Source organism: Saccharomyces mikatae (genome assembly GCF_947241705.1).
Source record: "Saccharomyces mikatae IFO 1815 strain IFO1815 genome assembly, chromosome: 12".
Taxonomy (NCBI): Eukaryota; Fungi; Ascomycota; class Saccharomycetes; order Saccharomycetales; family Saccharomycetaceae; genus Saccharomyces; species Saccharomyces mikatae.
Window position 1 is genome coordinate 267458 of NC_079267.1, and position 17940 is coordinate 285397.

Sequence of the window (17940 nt, forward strand, 5' to 3'; positions counted from 1 at the left end):
TATTTCCAAGATGGAAAGATCAACCACAGCTTTATGCCATGTTCATAATATTTTTGTTACCCGCTTTTACCTCTTAAGTTTTTGTAATTATAAAAAAATATTTGGAAAAGTCAAGAGAAAACAGCGCCAGAAGGTATGGACGATAAAAATAGTAAGACGAAGAAAATAGTCATCAGCCGGGCTTAGGCAAGAGATAATTTTAGGAATCGAAGGTTTTTTATTATGATGGAAAGTGTGAATGGTGATAAACTAGCGGATCTTTTGGCAAATGTTCAATCCATTTTGAATGCAGCTTCCGTCAAATGTCACGTAGTGGATGAAAGTTTCCCAGCCAAATTCTTTGAGAAAAATCCGGATAAGATATATGAATCATACTGCAAGTTCATTAAAAATAGAAGTAATGCCGAAGGTTCGATACGTAATGAAGATAAATTAGCTTTGACAACCATCAACAAGAGATTTGAAAATGGAGAATACGAGCCTGTTCAAGGTGGGTTTTATAAGCTATATCACGATGTCAAGTTGGTTTGTACAATTCTCATTCACTTTTATCCTCAGGGTACAAGGAATTACCAATTAGTTGACAAGTTCTACAAATTTTCTTCAGAGCTTTTATTGCGAGAATGCTACAGAATAGGAATTGCTCTAACACAAGCAAATATTGTAAAATCAAGAAGTGGCAAGTCTCTCAATGGAAATGAGGTGGATGAATACGATGATGATGATGATGCAACAGAACTAGACAAAATAATCTCTTATGATTTCATTAAGATTTCTATGAATTATTCGGTACCAATTTCTCAAACATATCAGATACGGACCAAGGATATGGACCTTTTCTCTTCGATAATTTCTAAGTCTAATCTTGACAAAAGGCCTCATGAACTTCCCAACACGAACTTCAAGATTAACAACATCTTACCTCAGACTGACATAGAAAATGAAGCTCCTAGATTAGGATTTGTGGGTGCGAATACAAGTAATATCCCAGACCCCACTTTACCACCGACTGAGATGATGACCAGATTTTTGCATCCAAATTGGTATGCTTTGCCTACCACAGTCTGGCTAAAATATGGGAACTATAATTCCTGGGCGCCTTCCTTCAACGAAAACGGCACCGTCGTGGATTCAACAACTAGAGGCCTTATTTGGCTTGAGAGAATTGGTTACATGAACTTGTATGAAAAAAATGAAAAGAAAGAAAAACAAGAGGAAATACTGGACTCGAATGAGGGAAACAAAAATAGCGAACAGAAAGATAAAAACGAGATTATTGATGGCAAAAGCAATGGCGTCAACAACAATAGTGATGATAATGATACAGGTATCACTTCTGAAAATGCAGAAGGTTTCGAAGACACAGAACAATCGATAATAAAGCTTCACAATTTATACAATTGGGCACCCTCCAACTACATAGGGGATGACGAAATTGAGAGTTTTCAGAATGGTACGCCGGATAAGTTGGTTACTGAGTCTCTTGCGAAACTTAAAAAGCTGAGGAAGGAGAGAATATTAAATAGAGTTTCGAAGCCCACTACAGAGGAAAGAGAGATTTACTTTAAAGTGAAAAGAATACTGAAGGAAGTTATCTTGGCAAAAAAAGTTTCCAAGCTACCTATAAACAATGTAAGGGCGTTCCCAGTGTTACAAACAAACTATAGTGGTAGTATACCCGTCGTAAGGGCTCAGCCAGGTCGCAAGCGGAAACACAAGAAATAGATAATCAAAGGTATCTCGGTGAAAAATAAACTATGAAGTGTCTTTGTTCGGATTCGATGAAAGCTCATTGGGCGTTCGGGAACACGGTACGTTTGTATTTTTAATATTAGATAAAATATGCATATGTTCTGAAGGCTGTGCATATATAAGTATATACTTGGGTTGTATTATGCAAAATAACAAAAAAATGAGATAAAACAGAAGAAGAAAAAAAAACCAACCTGAAACGAATAAATGAATCCCACTAAAAGTGGATGTCAGCGCCTAAACAAAAAGAAACCACCAAATAACAGTTCAAACTGCCTATCAAAGCCCATACAAAGATAGAAGAATAGGTTAATAAACGGCTGTTTGTAAAATCAACAATTTTACTGTGCTTCGAGTTCAAAGGAGTAGTCTCATCTGAGATGACGTTAACATCGGTAGGGGCTCTTACCACTCCGTTCTCATCGTGAACAACCATTAATTTTCTATTTGCGGTAAAGTAAATTAAAGGAGCGGAGACGATTGGTAAGATTAAGGATAATACCACCTGAGAAAAGTTCAAAATATCTGAAATTCCCTTCTCACCCATGGTTAAAGTAACAAATAAACATGGTATTATGGCAATTAATCTGGTGCACAGTCTTGTAGCCCAGGGTGGCAAAGACCACTGTAAAAACCCCTCTGAGACGATTTGTCCTGCAAGTGTGCAGATGATACCTGCAGATTGCCCTGAACATAACATAGCCAGTGCAAAAATTAGCCCTGCTGCGGGAGATATGTAATGGACTAGCAGTTTATAAATCGATAATAAATCAGCATCTTCTGCCTCAGGCTGACCGGATAGTGTAGCACCTGCAACAATTAAAATAGCGGAATTCACAAAAGTGGCAATCAAAAACAGGGAAATGATCAATTCAGCATATGCGTAGTTTAACGAATATTTTATAGCATTTAAACTTGGACGAGGATTAACTTTACCGTATTTCTTCAAATCATAATCTTGCAGTCTTGGTTTAACAATGGATGAACCCAAATACAACGAATGGGGCATAACAGTGGCACCTAATATACCTAGTGAGATGTAAAGAGCCTGTTGTTCCTTAAAGATGATATTTGAAGGCAAAAACCCCTTAAATAACTCTGCTTTATCAGGAATCGAAATTTTAAACAATTCTAAAACAAAACAAATGCAAGTACCAATGACTAGAAGGCCGACACCAAATTCAAAAACCCTAACTTTTTTCAAGGACTGACCATTTGGTGTGTAGAACATCAAGATTATCAGAACATCTAACACCGTTAATAAGACACCCCAAGTCAGTGGTATTTTGAAAAGAATTTGTAGTGCAATGGCAGTACCTACAACCTCAGCCAGATCGGTGGCAATGATTGCCACTTCAGCAAAAAAGTAAAGGGTATAATTTAGCTTTTTAGGCAGATTATGGCGACAGTTTTCAGCCAAGTCATAACCAGTAACAGTTCCCAGTTTTACACAAAGACATTGCAAAAGTACAGCGAAAATGTTGGATATGAAAATGGCAAATAATAAGGTGTATTTGTATTGAGCACCACCAGAAACGCTAGTAGCATAATTTCCCGGATCCATATAAGCCACGCTGACCATAATCCCTGGCCCAATGAATTTGACAAATTTTTGAAGAATCTGCATATAAGATCGCATTTTTTGGTGATGTTACTGTTGTCGATTATCTTAGAAGAATGAAATAACTATTAAAAGGAATTAAAGGGATAGTGATATAGATGTACCTATAATGTGAATCCGTATATGAAAGAACCCCGTATATTTATTTGAAACAACGCTTTGTTCTCCGGTTAATACTCACTGAATATTCAACAATGCAACCTCGCAGATAGAGCATCTAACAGATCAGATATATACAGTATAAATACTTTTAATCGCATGACAACTGGATATCGCAACAATGCAGTTAGTGCATTTTTTAGGTCGACCCAAAACGGAAATTTCAAGGTGCGGAAACTGGAAGAGAGTAGGGCGGGCAACAGGGTGCGGCGGTTGCCATGAGTTACAAACAGTTGTCTATTATACAGTAGTCTATTGTGCTGCGTGGTGAAAGTGCACCCTATCATCAGAGGCTGTCTGGAGTAAAAAGGTACCACTCATTTGCCGTGGCTTCGATACGACCCTGCTTCTTCACATGCGCTCGTAAGCCTTTTAAAAGACTGGGAGAAGGAATTGTGGGATCATTTCTGGATTGTAGCCACAGGATTTCTTTGGTAAAGCTATCGGTACCATGCTTTGGAAAGAAGTCATTCTTCTGAGTAAAGACGTAGTTGTTGGTGTATTCGGAGAAATGCATGAGCTTTGGTTTTTTATTGTGCATGCAGGACACACTCTTTGCATACGTGTCAATATTTTTCTGTTTCATATGGTTTGAAACGGCAGTGTCCACGACGTTGTTTTTCTTACTGTAAGTATGCTGAAGTTTAATTAGTTCCTCCTCTGCTGCTTTTGAGAGCTGCCTTTCCTCGCGTATTTTTCCTACATTAGGAATTTCGCTGCTGTTGTGTTGGACGTTGGATGATTTTTCACTCAGTTTCCGGTTGACGTTCCTTATTTTTGTGATCATGAAAGGATTAGAAATGGAAGCATCCTTTGAGAGTTCTAAATCTTCATTTTCTGGAATAGTTTCTATGTAGTTGTAAGTTAGAGAGGAAGGCAACGTTGAGGATTCAGCACCTGCTACTTCATTATTTTCACTTAACTCTTGTTGAAAGTTATGACGCCAATTAGTGCCATCCTCGGAAGCCATGGACCCGGAACTCGAGGTGCTATGGTATCGATTCTCCAGCTGGTTGTTCTGGTGAAAAGTTTTATTTGTGCAAACTTTGGTAGGTGAAGGAGTAGTAGCGACTATAGTTGTATTCTCCAGATTTGATTCATCGTAATAAGTTGGTACTATCGAATCTGAGTTCTCCTGCTCACTCCCAGTCTTATCTCTTCCTGTAGCATTATTGCAACTTTTTAATATTTCATTCTCCGCGTCAGGTGTAAGCATTTCGAATGTGGAGGTAATTACATTATCTACAGGAGACTGAACATTCTCGTCTGTCAGTATATTCTTCTTGATTTCAATTCTCTCCTCCAATAAAAGCTTTAATTTGGTTTCTATTTTTTTAACTATCACTTCAAAACTTTTGATCATCACATCATTTTTCTCTGGTTCAATATTCACGTCGATTAGTTTTGAATCGCAATTCAAATTGATAAACCAAATCATAGGCTCTAATAGACTTAAATTTTTATAGATTGACGATACTAGCCTTAGAATGGCCTTCCCTGTCTCTAATTTCAAGGATAGTGCTCTCTCATTAACGGATAAAAATCTAATCCGCTTCTTCATATTGACAACGTCTGATTCTGGAACCATTCTTGGTAAGATCAGATCCAGAGTCATTTTTTCGTCAATAACAAACTTTTCTTCCACGATAAAATTTAGTGATACAGGCTTCTTTAGTCTCGCTAGTAGGGATAAGCTTCTTGCTCTAGAAATGTTGGGGTCTAACATTTCTTGCATTTGTTTACGCTCTATAGTACCGTTTTTTCGTAACGATACCAGTGAAAAATAAAACCGAATATTCCTATGGATGAGAGAATAATGGTTTATCAAATAAGTCAATTCGTCAAATGTTCTTCTTGGTTTCGAAGAAATTTCAAGATATCTTGCTCTCAATCCGCCCAGAAGTTTCTTTAATATTACCGTAGTCCCAACGGGACAAGATACTTTATACCTTCTTCCATTAGTAACGCCACCCTCATTATCAATTAACCACTTTTCCCCAATGACATCATTTGCAGTTTTTGTTTCAACCTGCATTGAGCCTTGTTGATTACACAAAGTTGACAAAAGAAATAATGCTTCACCTCTGAACCCTAAAGTAGTCAGAATCGAAATATCTCCGAGAGTACTTATCTTCGACGTGGTGTGTTCCAAGCACATGGAAGGTCTGTCGCTAATGTCCACTCCAGATCCGTCATCCTTGACAGATATATACTCACATCCCCCTGTGGCGGAATCTACATCAACAAATATTTTTTTGGCACCCGAATCAATGCTATTATCTAATAATTCTCTTACAGCAGCCACTGGACCATAAATAAAGGAACTAGAAACTATCTTCCATTGAGATTCCGGTGGTAAGTGATGTATAGCCATCCAAACTTTAGAAAGACGTTCGCTCTTTTGCTTGATACGATGTTATTAGAATAATGTTCATTACTTCATATAACGGCTTTTTTCTTGTATAGGCGCTAAAAAAGGGCCAAGCATATAAGGGATGTAGGTGCTAGCGAAATTACTTGAACAATGAGAATTTCATAGAACGCATAATCATATTTTAGAGCAGCATAATGGGTACTATATGGGTCCAAAATAACGGGAAATAGGGGGCTTGCAGGGTGCGAGATGCATGGTTAAATACTGGAAACAGTGCCTTTTACCATTCTATATGTCCTTTATAGGATGCAAGAGGATTTAGTTTACTGTCAGCACTATCTCTAAGGGAGGATGAAATAATCTTGTTCAGACTTAGAGTTGGTTTTCCACAAGTGTTGTTGGAAGTAGAGAAAGACAAAAAAGTAAAAACAAATGGACGCAACCGGAATCGAACCGATGACCTCTTCCTTGCAAGGGAAGCGCGCTACCAACTGCGCCATGTGCCCTAGTATTTGTATGTTCAAATTAATCTTAAGAAGAATACATCATTATGACAATACATCATTTTAATGTTCATAAAACACATATAGAACAGTCTCACAACTAACAGATTGAGCAACCTATAGTAAAACTCTAACTTCCTTAGCTGAACTAATCAAATGTATAAAACCTGGACAATTAGTTTAGATCCGAGATTCCACGCTTCCACTATTTAGTATAAACCATTATCTTGAATAATATATAGGATAAGTAACATCCCGTGAATCAAGTTGATAAGTCGTTTTGACAACAAGTTACTTACCTAAGATAATATATTAGGATTGTCAGGACACACCGGTATTACTCGAGCCCGTAATACAACATGTTCAGTTTCTTTGACTTTTTACACTATATCATCTTTGAGATCTCTCAAGTGAATAACGAAATTGGACGATAGGTCTTTTGCAGGTCAGCATCTGAGCTGTGTGTGAATTTGAGATGAAGTTTGGTGTTCCAATCTTGATTAAGATTGTGTTAGTAAGCTTACAGAAAACCTTAGTAGTTCCCTTCCCTGTGTCGTCTTCAGCATTGTATATGAGTGTATCTTGACAGGGTGACAATGACTCAGCGGGCAATAGTCGATCTTTACTCCAGCAAGCATCATCCTCTAACTTCTGAGGGGCAATCATTTTTTTTATCACATAACAAGGTTAACAATACTGACAGTTACATCAAAACAGTCAGACCACTTTCAGTATTCTTGAAAACCGTATACATAATTTTGTTGATAATTAGTTGTTTAGGAAGTTGTAATAATTAAGAATAAGTCGTTCCTTCTTATTCTATATAAGAGAGGTATATGAAACACACGCTGATTGGTTATGTTAAACCCAATGGTTCAGAAATATCTCGGAGCATTGATGATAGGGTTTTGGTGATAACTCATCTTCTTATATACTAAGTTCTGGACAATTAATAGATCTTTATCTCATTACTGCAGTAAATTCTATTATTAGAATTTTTCTACTCCAATTTATGCGAAGACGTATAGTTGCAATAACTTAATCCAATTTATACGAATAGGTGTATAGTAGTAATCACTTATTCCAACAAATTCATGCGGGAAATCTGTTCTTTACAAATCATGCACTTGAAGATGGTACCAATTATTCTGCACAATTTTATGAGTTATTTAGCTATCCTACAAATATAAAAAATAGCCTCAGTACATCTCAGTAGCAATAAATGGGCGCTATTCAATCATTATTCCAAAATGGACACTCTTTCTCAAGAATTTCAAACCGATAAAGTCTCTGCAATTCCAGACACCGTCTCTGCTTCATTGACATTGAATTCCACTTCAACGGATCCACTATGTAAAGTTAACTTCCTGTAAAAAAAGTAGAATAAGACTAAACTAACCACGAAACCAAGCTGATATTCAAATAGCTGTGATAATCGAACTATGTCAACGGTTTGGTCAGCTTCGAAAAACCTCTGAATTTTGGTGAGCGAAAACTGATTGAAAGCAAACAGTGCGAGGAGTAGCAGTAAATACTTTAGTTGGAACCATGTAGGATGCTTCTTTCTATCAGCACAACAGGAGCATATTATCTTCGAACATCTTTCCGGGTTTTTCTTAATTCTTTTAAGAAGTCCGTTCTTCCATAATAAGAAAACAAGCACCAACAGAAGTAAAATTGTCACTAATTGTAATGCCATATTTGTGCATTCTAAGATGATAACTTTTGGATACTTGTCAATCAAATTGGATAATGATGGTGTCATGAAAATTATTGCACAACAAAGGACAACAGCAACTTTGGTTGACTTTTCGATAAATAAAAAAAAATTGGATTTTGGGATCTCATCTTGGTGTATAGTGACACCAAGATCTCTATCTTTTGCTTTTTCCATAATAAAGATGCAATAAACACCTTGAAAGAATATTTGTAGATATTACTGAGCAAAAATGAACGTTAAAGATAAATTTCTCTCTTATATATGAGTTAGTATTGCGATGTAGTATCGTTGCAATGTTGCAATTCAAGGAGGGAATTAAACTTTTGAAAAAACCTTCGAGCCGATTTTCTAATTAGGTTTTCCTTTTCAAGAAAAGAGCAATTGGCTGCTGGAAAAAAGAAAAATATATTGTCACTATATATGCATATGTATTGAAGCTTAGGAACAATTAATTTTCATAGATAGTTGATACGTCAGTAATTAGCACGACGGAAGTTGCCTAGAATTTTGGTTAATACACAGTATGTACAATAACCAGCTGGAAAAAAAACGGAGCTTGAAGTAACAAGGTAGTTTAAGCACATAGTGTAGTTGACTAAAGCCTCTATTGCATACGTATATATTTGTATGTGTGTCTATCTGGCTATTCCTCCTCGTAAGATCGTATCCTTTTAAGCGCTGGTAAGGCAATGTAGCCAAGCTTGGAACTGCAGTGTAGATACCGTTCTTGGATAAGATACTGGAGATAGCTAGCGTCAATTTATTAGAGCACTATTGCACGCCAATAATCAATCTAGTGAGTCTGTCAATGGTAATACTGGTCAACGTAAAGGTGAACTCGCCGCCATTAAAAACAGCTTGATGATTTCAATTGGGTGAGTTTCAATCGGATGTGATCTTTTCAGAGATTTAGACATTCAGTTCTACCACGCTGACTCTTTTGTCGAATGGAGACAAAGTGGTAGTATAAGGAGCACCGATGACACCAACGTCAATAGTGAAATTCTAGCAGTGATTGAAATAGTTCTGCCACTATTTGCCCATTGTTGTTTGTAATACCTATTAGTAAAGGTGTTAGTTTAGCTAGAAGAAAATTTCAAAGGCAGACTTTCTGAATAGCTTACCAAAGCTACTCTATTTTCATGATCTTTTCTTGATATGTGGCGACTGCAAAATCAAACTGTTGTGTTTCTATTCCTCAGTATTTAAGCTCTGGCACCCTATTCTCTTGGTCGGTATGGAGCTACAGTCGGTTTGAAACAACGCTTCTTCATAGATCCAGTATACGAATTTGCATGTCATACAGAAGCGTACTGTTTAGAGATGGCTTTTTGTCATGCCTTGAGGCCTATAGTTGCAATTCTAGGCCAAGAAATAGAGTTACCTAAAGCCGGTTATATGAAGAGCTACAGTTAACAACTGGTTTCGGAAGACTCGATAGGCCTTTTCCTTAGGATCGCAAATCTTGAAATTGCCATATGCATTGCGTGAGTGAGGTAATTTTCATCTCATTTCATTCAGTAGAAGGAGTGCGTGAATTGATTTTGCGATCAGGCGGTTCCTGGTAGTTCTTTTAATCTTTCTAAAATCTAGTAAGCAAAGTGAGGCTAACTTGTGATACTTACAAAAGAAATACCAGAGAAGAGTTTGAGAAATGCAAGTGGTGGTTCTTTTACGATGGAAAGATAATAGACATCGATAGATGTGATTGATATTTGCTGTTTTTCTTGCTCTACAGTGCGACTTAACTGATCTAGTGATTGGATGAGTATTACTCACATATCATGTATTATATATGTTCCTCCTAAACCATTATGCGTAAAGTTGCGATTTCTTTGAACCAACGAGTAGAAAACTGTTACCTTATATTGTTCAGATACTGCTCTAATGCCCCTATAATAACAGTAGAGCTTAAACGACATATTACCCTTCAAAGATCAGTAATAATGTTATGAACTATGTCAACTGCACAAAACGACCATAAGAGAAAAAGAAGTGTAATTCAGTCCAATTTTTTTAGTCTATTGAGATTGTGTATCATTCTCAAAATCTGTAGTACTTAATTTTTCCTGCAAAGTTTAGTTGGAATAGATTAAGGCTCCTTCGAGTAACCATTAATATGCTAATATATTTCGGAATGTTTTGGAAGTTTCTTTTGGCGTGTTTATTAGAATTTATACCCACTGTATCGTCCTCTTTAATGTAATAACAAATTTTACTAGAATCAAATGGTTTTTGAATATATGTAAAAACAGATACTTAATATAAATAAAAAGATTTAAAAATAAAATCGCAGTACTCCACACCATTTTTATTTTTCTGGGCTATGTGGTTTTTGAGAAATTGGCACCACCAGTAAACTTTCGTCGGTAAATTACATCTCCTCTTGTTATTCCACTTTCCATAAAAACGTCTTTCATGAGTGTAGGTCTACTACGCAGACATGAGATCTGGTGATTAATAGTAGTGATAGTAATAGTAATAATAATATTGATAATATTGATAATAATAAAATGGTATAAAGAAGGTCAAGTGCTGATTACTCAATACAAATCTAAATCTTTAATCTGCGTTGATATCACCTGCAAAGATACCCTTTTCTCTTTGATCATCCCATTTTTCAATCCAATCTAGGGGACATAAGGCGTTGTAGGTCTTCCAGAAGACCTTACATGGGGCAAAGTCCTCACCCTTCATATTAATACATTTGTGGTAATCCACATAAGATTGCCAACAATGCTTTGTTTGGTTCTGTTGAGGGAATCTAGCATCGAAACCAACTGTATGCAATGGAGAGTTTTCTTGATCAGCCATGTTTAATGTATTGTGTTAATGAGCCTAGTTCTATTTTCCGTGAAAGTAAAGGTATGTTTTCTCTACTGATAAAAGTATTTCTATCTTTATAATAGCCTTTTGTTAATGTCATCTTTTCCAACCTGGCACACTACACCTTCTCTCACCTTTTAAAGATTCTGAAGGGATGGGGATATCGGGCAAACTACGCGCGACGGCTTTCTGAAAACTGATTGGTCAGTAATTGCACAAAGATGTTACAAAGAGTATATAGTAAAGAATACATCGTATCATATGGGCCTATTTGAGTCTCTCGAGAGCCTTTTGAACCAATTGTGTGTTGTTTTCCCTGTCTAGTTCCTTAAGTAGGCGTATTAATTGGAAACACATGTCCCACGAATCAGTAGCTTTTACCGGGTCTGTAGTGTTCGCAGCACTTGTTACTAAAAGCTCCAAGACTTTTAGCATTAATTGTTCATCCTTCAATAAGTTACTAACAGATTTATCTGACTTTCTTGCAGGTGTATAATTTATGGTTTGGTTTATTTTTGTCTCTACGTCCGACTTTCTAAACTGGAGATCATCTACTAAGTCTTTCTCATCGTAATTTAAAAATACCAAGAGAAGTACACCAAGCATTCTAGCCTCGTTCTCTTCTATGCATAGAGCTAATAAATCTCTTGGTGTCATCTTGAGATTGATGAAAAGGTGATTCCAATATTTTGTTTCGATCTTTCTTAGACAATTACTGATGATTTCTAACATACCACTGTGAGAAGGTATTGAAGTATTATGTTTTGGATCACTATTATCATACATCTTGATTAATCTCAGGATATCTTCCAAAGAGTCACTTTGCAATATCTTAGTTGACAAAATTTTTTCGAGTGCAAACTTATAAGGTCGTAGTGAACGGTAATCATTTGAAATATCCTCCAAACTAATATTATCTGTTAATTTGGCCAAGATTAATTGATCGAGGTATATTTGGTGTTTTACCACCAACTTGGAAAACCTCGAATTGAAAATGCAGTGAAGCGTATGTGTAGTGGCGGTTTCTGGTGTAATCGATATTGGGTACAGATCTTCTTCGATCGGGATAGAAACCAGGGGCCTTTTGCCATCCCATAAATCTTCTAAGGAATATACGACGTAATTATGGTCTTGAACAACAAATATTTCGTCTTTCATTATATCGATTATTCTTTCTATATTATTCAATAAAGTCAAGGTTTGCCAACCTCCTCCTTCTATTTTGTAAAGCTTTATGAATTTTCTATCTGCAAAAAATAACAACCCGTCTTTCATATTAGTTATCCATCCAATTCTGTTGGGTAAAACATCTATTGGAATGTTAATTTTAAGATATTGGTAAAAGCTTTTGACTAGGTTCAACCCACATGGATGGACGGTAGAAAGTACATCGAAAACAATCGTTCGAGCATCAGTGACTAAGATAACCTCTCCTGTTTTAAATAATGCTTCTGCTTGTTTCTCTGAAGCTTTGTGATCCTTGGATTTAATCTTCAACAATTTGTGCCGGAATAGAGTATTAACATGTACACTGAAGACAATTGTATTCTCAGGAATGATATATTCCCAAATAACATATTCTGATAGTTCTATGTCGAGATTTTCTTCTTGAAGGGGAATCTGCAGACATTTCAAACTTGTTGAGCTGTCATCGTTTTTCATATGGCATATCAAATAATTATCACCCAGCCAATGCAAATCCAACACATTTTGATCTGTAAAACTAGTCCATCCATTGGTCTCTAAATTGTGAATAAGCAGTATATTTTTGTTTGACACATAAGTGGCAAGTAACCTCAGAGAGGAATTGATTTTCACAAAAGCGATGTGATTATTGAAAGTCTTTGTAGGAAGTTTTATGACCTGCAAATTATCATTATTCAAAGAGGAACTTGTCACAGGTGAATATATGATTACATCGTTATTGGTATTGGTTAATACATAGCATTTTGGATTTCTAAAATCAAATTGCGTCTGTTTTGTTTCTTCCCATAATTTCCAAAATTGGTATTCTCCAGAATGAGATACTGTTATCAATGATTTATCCAAACATACAAAGTCAGAAATTTCATAACGAGCCGATCTTTCTTTTTCACTTTCATCTTTGCTGTTCTCGTCGTTGTTATCCTCATTACAGTCGTCATCATCAGCATATGTGGCAAACAAAAGATTCCCAAATTCTGTGTAAAAAAAAATGTTAGTATTATCCTCAGAAATCAAGAGCAATATTTCATCATTAATTCTATCGCAAAGTTTTATTATAAATGGTGGCTTCCAAGAATGACATATTTTTTTATTCCTTGAATCAAAGGAAATAATTTTCTCTTTATAAACAACTACCAAGTATCCATTAACTTCTAAGCATGTCAATAGTTTATCTGGTGTGTCCGGTAACGGTATTGCTTCAACTGCCTGCTTTTCTATGTCTATGATGCTCACTATGGTTTGCTTTTCTTCAGCATCATGAGATAAAACCATCAACTGTTTATTACACACAATTATCTTTGATCCGTTTCTCACTTCAACCAGAGAGCTTTTACTAACTTTAAAGTCCAAAATTGTAAGTAGTTGCAAGCCATGGGGAAATAAAACTATTAAAACCTCTTTACAACGTCCATCTCCGACTTTAGAGAAAGTTTTGATGCCCATCATGTCTATAATGTCGTAATCAAATTTCAAAACAACTTTTAAACGAAGTTCCAATTTTTTTACCGGAAGTTCATCGATGTTTTCTTGATTAGAAAGAAAATGTAAAAATCCTTTCTCCTTGGTTATGCCGAATCCGTTCTGTATAACTCTTGAAGAGTTATTCTTATCAAATACTGTAAGTGTGTCATCATCGGTATTGTAATCATATTCAGTGCTGTTGGCTTCTGCTTCATTCATTAAAAGAGGTTCTATGACAGGTATCCCATATTCTTTAAAAATTATCTCATTTGTACAGTTCTTCAAAATTTGATACGTTAAAAGAAAATTTGTATCAGTCATTACATAAAATATGAGCTTTCCTTGGTGCCACGATAAGTACTGTGAATCTTTTTTAGAGATTAGTCCTTCGATGGTATCGTTATATGAAGCTGATTTTTTCATTGATCTGTTGTCACCAAATTCTTGAAGAGAAGCAGTTGTTCGTTCGTGACTCGCCACCAGTGCCATTGGTTTAAAATTGTAGATGAGCACTCTTGTAGGGGTCAGCATAATAAGAACATTGGCCTGGGGAAGTGCCATTGACTGGAGGATATTATCATTATCAGTTCTAGGGCCGCCATCTAATTTACTGTTGCGTGGCGGAATTTTAAACAATTGAGGCGGGCTAATTGGCCATAAGTGCATTTTTTCTGCACGTGTACAGTCTCCTATAGTTTCCAATCTATATTACTCTTCTTTTACCTTTTCTTCTATAGAGGTATTTTAAGTAATTTTTTCTGATTGTTGAATGAACCTTAAGCCGCCGGTTTTGTCGAATTACCACTAGACAACAAAAGATTTATGCAGACAGAAAGATAAGAGTTCGTCAAAAGTAGTGAAGCCAATCACACAGTTATTATGATATTCTAAGAAAAGGTGTTTGATAAGATACCAAATTGATATTCTTTACTTTATCACAAGTTGTTTCAAAAATGAACTGTCCATTAAAAAAAAAAAATACTAATACGTATACATATGTAAAAGAATAGAGCGCATACTACGAAAACAGAAACGATTTGATGGGCTTTATCATGTACTCACATCCTTGATTTTGCAGGAAACGCTCAAAGAGCAGCCGCAAAGATGCCTAGTAACGCCATAGGAAAATACAGGCTTTTACCACGGGCACCATTTTGTGATTGACTAGTTGTGGAAGCTGATAAAGAATTTGATGTGGATGTGAGAGTTGCTGTGCTATTTCCTCTATTGGCCCTAGAAATAATGGACTGGCTCACATTTGCTGTCGAGAAAGCAATAGAATTAGAACCAGAGAACGCTTGGTCGACGTAGGAGGAATTGGTCATTGCAGGTTGTTTGTCATCTGTTATGAAATGCTGTGGTAGGTATATGGTCGCAGCAGAGGCTTTGTCTAGTAAGGAAGTATACCATGGAAAGGCCGTAATAAACGTTTGGAACTGAGTGAAGGGAAAACTTTGAGCAATATCGGATTGCAAATCAACTGTTGAGGCTAAGTCAGCCATGTGATAGTAATAGTCCGCAACAGCTTGAGGCAAAGTAAGATGATTCTGCATCATGTAAGAAGTATACTGTGGAAAGGCAGTATTGAAATCGCCCAAAAACTCTACAAAAAACGCCATGTCTGCTGCTGCTGCTGCGGACCTGGCAAATGTATCATCACTGGAACTAGCCGTAATAGTATTAGCACCATAACTATGGCTGACCAAAAAGCCTACTAAAAAGAGGCTTTTGATGAAAGAGAAAGAAGCTGTGAGTATCATTAAAACTATTATTTCTTTGTACGTGAATGCTTTGTAGCAGGATACTTAATCGGCTGATAGAGATGATAGCTTATAATATGATCAAGTAAAGCGGAACAATGTAATCATAAACTTATTTTGATTAGAAGTACCTTTTTAAATCATCCAAACTTTTGGAGTTTCAGGTATAATCTTAGATGACAGCAATAAAGAATTTTTCAGAGTTTTTCCCTATTTGGGCCTTCAATGAAGAAAACGTTTTAAATATTAAAAACAAAAAAAAAGAAAAAGGCATGAAGTAATTGATATTTCTACTATTTTTTATATATCATATCTAAGAATATGAAGAACCCGGCTGTCATATGCCTGTGAAGATCTTAAACCAAAAATAGCTTCTCAAGCAATCAGATATGTGATCGTTTCCAACATTAAAACAAAGTAAAAACATGGCTTGATCGAACCTGCACCACCCGTACTTGTGCTTGAACCTATAGTATTAGTTTTATGAGAGCTTGTTGTTTGGTTTGCCGCTGATGAGGGGAGTGACGTAAATTGGGTTACTACAGTTGAATTTAGGGATTGGTAGTCTATAGATGACGATGTGACAGTCGACGTCACTTTTGGTAGAGACGACGATGAAGAAAATCCGGTTAAATTAGCAGCAGCAGCAAATGAATTAGTAATGATACTGGAGGAAGTTGTGCTTGGAAGATGAAGTACTTGATCGTTGGAACTTCCAGCGTCAAGAAATGTGTATTGCACTTTTTGCCCTAGGGCAGTATTTAGGTTCTGAGCATTTGGATCTGTAAGAAGTTGAGCTTGGACAATGAGCAGGTGTAATAGCGCAATTGGGATGAAAGCTAGTGTACTGAATTGACCGATTTTCATAGTTGGCTCGTTGACGAGGAATGGGGCGATGAGGGACTTTGCTATGAAAGTTATATAAATGTTTTCAAGCTTGTTTACAGGTCGAGGTAGCTAATATGTAGGTCAATATATATACAAAACCATCATCCATAGTTTGTTTACAATGTTTTCAAAACACCACGAAAATACTTTGTTCTTGCATTCTCTTTTCTTCAAGATCAGTTTGTACATCTGAAACTGCGACGCCATTTTTTTCCGCTGTTCGGGGCATTCTTGGCCATATCCTCGAAAGAAACAATACGTCAAACTGAAGGAGGTGGTCTAGACGAAACATGATCACACGTCATAATAGCCGTGTATGGGTGGGGTGAAATAAGTATAAATAAACAAGTTTCTTATGTACCTTATTTACGCATGCAATGAAATTCTTCAGATAACGTCGCTTAGGTCTGGCCCAACGGTTAACGAAAGAAACCAGTCAGTGTAGAAGCATTGTAACTGGGCAACGATTGGACGAGGGAGATGTGGGCAGATGCTTTTTGTGTAGAACCAAGTAGACATGCAGATTTTTTTCTATATTGAGTATATACTTAGTGCATGGCGTTCGGATTTAAACCTTAAACTTTGTAGCTTTACTATTAAAATGGGATGGACACTTCTTTTTCAATGTTATGAATAGTTTTGTTATTGTGTTGTGCGTTACAGTGTGCGTACTACTTTTATGAGAGAGAATGCTCTCTTCCATGTTTATATTTTGTTTGGAAAAGTAGGTATAAAGTTTAGTTTTAAGCACAAAAGTAGTCTCGCACGACATTGTTGTAAAGAAAATATTAGATAGAACGAACTTATATAACTGAAGTATAATGCTTCCATTCTCTAAAAGAAAACTTAATTGATAGTATATAAGTTACCTCATTAGTTCGATCGGGCTTTTCAGCTTTCAGGCGAAGAGATCGCCATACTTCATTGACCAGAAGAGAAACCTCTATTTTTTCTTACTAGATCTATCTGTTGAGTGTTCGTTTATTTTATCTATCTTGGTGTAACGATTATATGTAACCGAGGAAATAAAAAACTCGATAAAAACAATACATAGTTCTGTTTTTTCTTCCAACAAAAGTGAAGAGTATATAAAAACAATATCACACCGACCAGGCACAGCGTCACTCACAGAGTGAGACTAAGCATTGGCAGCTATGGCTTGCTTGATAGCAGCTGGGTTAGCACCAACCACCTTTGCAACTTCCTTACCATTCTTGAAAAGAACCAAAGTTGGCATAGCAGAAACTTCATTCTTTTGAGCAACGTCACCTAATTCATCAACGTCCAATTTGTAGAAGTCAGCTTGTGGGTATTGTTCGGAGAATTTTTCGATCATTGGAGCAATCATTTTACATGGGCCACACCAAGTGGCGTAGAAATCCACGACAACTAACTTGTCTTGGGCAATTGCAGAGTCGAATTCGCTGGCAGTTTTAAATTGAGTAACCATTTTTTTTTTAAGTTGTCTGGTTTGTTTTAGGACTAATGTACCTCCAAGATTTAGAAATTTCCAAGGTGGTGAAACAGTATTTCAAATTCAATGATGTCGCCTTTTTCTTCGCTTCCACCAGTTTATCATTTCTATTTTTCTCTTTGAGGGAGATCTTTTCCAACGAAAGTATTATGCATATCGTTTAGGAGGATCCCTTCATTACAGAAATTATCGTTCC

General features: G+C 36.3%; 9 protein-coding genes and 1 non-coding gene across 10 annotated transcripts; 1 reads left to right on the plus strand and 9 right to left on the minus strand.

The window, feature by feature from the left end:
- Window positions 1-222: 222 nt before the first annotated feature.
- On the plus strand, window positions 223-1725 carry RSC58 (Rsc58p; the record flags this gene model as incomplete). Its single annotated transcript, XM_056224144.1, has 1 exon — window positions 223-1725. The coding sequence occupies one exon, from the start codon at window positions 223-225 to the stop codon at window positions 1723-1725; it is 1503 nt and encodes a 500-aa protein (XP_056078091.1).
- Window positions 1726-1969: 244 nt separating this feature from the next.
- SMF3 (putative divalent metal ion transporter SMF3) lies at window positions 1970-3391 on the minus strand (the record flags this gene model as incomplete). Its single annotated transcript, XM_056224145.1, has 1 exon — window positions 1970-3391. One exon carries the CDS (start codon window positions 3389-3391, stop codon window positions 1970-1972), a length of 1422 nt encoding a protein of 473 aa, XP_056078092.1.
- Window positions 3392-3818: 427 nt separating this feature from the next.
- On the minus strand, window positions 3819-5906 carry MLH2 (mismatch repair protein MLH2; the record flags this gene model as incomplete). The annotated part of the gene is made up of 1 exon (XM_056224146.1): window positions 3819-5906. One exon carries the CDS (start codon window positions 5904-5906, stop codon window positions 3819-3821), a length of 2088 nt encoding a protein of 695 aa, XP_056078093.1.
- A 433-nt stretch (window positions 5907-6339) lies between these two features.
- On the minus strand, window positions 6340-6412 carry Smki_12.trna3A. The gene has a single exon. It is a non-coding gene; the product is annotated as a tRNA-Ala (tRNA).
- Window positions 6413-7682: 1270 nt separating this feature from the next.
- Window positions 7683-8303, minus strand: SMKI12G1110 (uncharacterized protein; the record flags this gene model as incomplete). The annotated part of the gene is made up of 1 exon (XM_056224147.1): window positions 7683-8303. The coding sequence occupies one exon, from the start codon at window positions 8301-8303 to the stop codon at window positions 7683-7685; it is 621 nt and encodes a 206-aa protein (XP_056078094.1).
- A 2388-nt stretch (window positions 8304-10691) lies between these two features.
- On the minus strand, window positions 10692-10943 carry COX12 (cytochrome c oxidase subunit VIb; the record flags this gene model as incomplete). Its single annotated transcript, XM_056224148.1, has 1 exon — window positions 10692-10943. One exon carries the CDS (start codon window positions 10941-10943, stop codon window positions 10692-10694), a length of 252 nt encoding a protein of 83 aa, XP_056078095.1.
- Window positions 10944-11222: 279 nt separating this feature from the next.
- On the minus strand, window positions 11223-14288 carry RIC1 (Ric1p; the record flags this gene model as incomplete). The annotated part of the gene is made up of 1 exon (XM_056224149.1): window positions 11223-14288. The coding sequence occupies one exon, from the start codon at window positions 14286-14288 to the stop codon at window positions 11223-11225; it is 3066 nt and encodes a 1021-aa protein (XP_056078096.1).
- A 419-nt stretch (window positions 14289-14707) lies between these two features.
- Window positions 14708-15382, minus strand: AFB1 (Afb1p; the record flags this gene model as incomplete). Its single annotated transcript, XM_056224150.1, has 1 exon — window positions 14708-15382. The coding sequence occupies one exon, from the start codon at window positions 15380-15382 to the stop codon at window positions 14708-14710; it is 675 nt and encodes a 224-aa protein (XP_056078097.1).
- Window positions 15383-15757: 375 nt separating this feature from the next.
- Window positions 15758-16249, minus strand: NFG1 (Nfg1p; the record flags this gene model as incomplete). Its single annotated transcript, XM_056224151.1, has 1 exon — window positions 15758-16249. One exon carries the CDS (start codon window positions 16247-16249, stop codon window positions 15758-15760), a length of 492 nt encoding a protein of 163 aa, XP_056078098.1.
- Window positions 16250-17408: 1159 nt separating this feature from the next.
- TRX1 (thioredoxin TRX1) lies at window positions 17409-17720 on the minus strand (the record flags this gene model as incomplete). Its single annotated transcript, XM_056224152.1, has 1 exon — window positions 17409-17720. The coding sequence occupies one exon, from the start codon at window positions 17718-17720 to the stop codon at window positions 17409-17411; it is 312 nt and encodes a 103-aa protein (XP_056078099.1).
- Window positions 17721-17940: the final 220 nt, after the last annotated feature.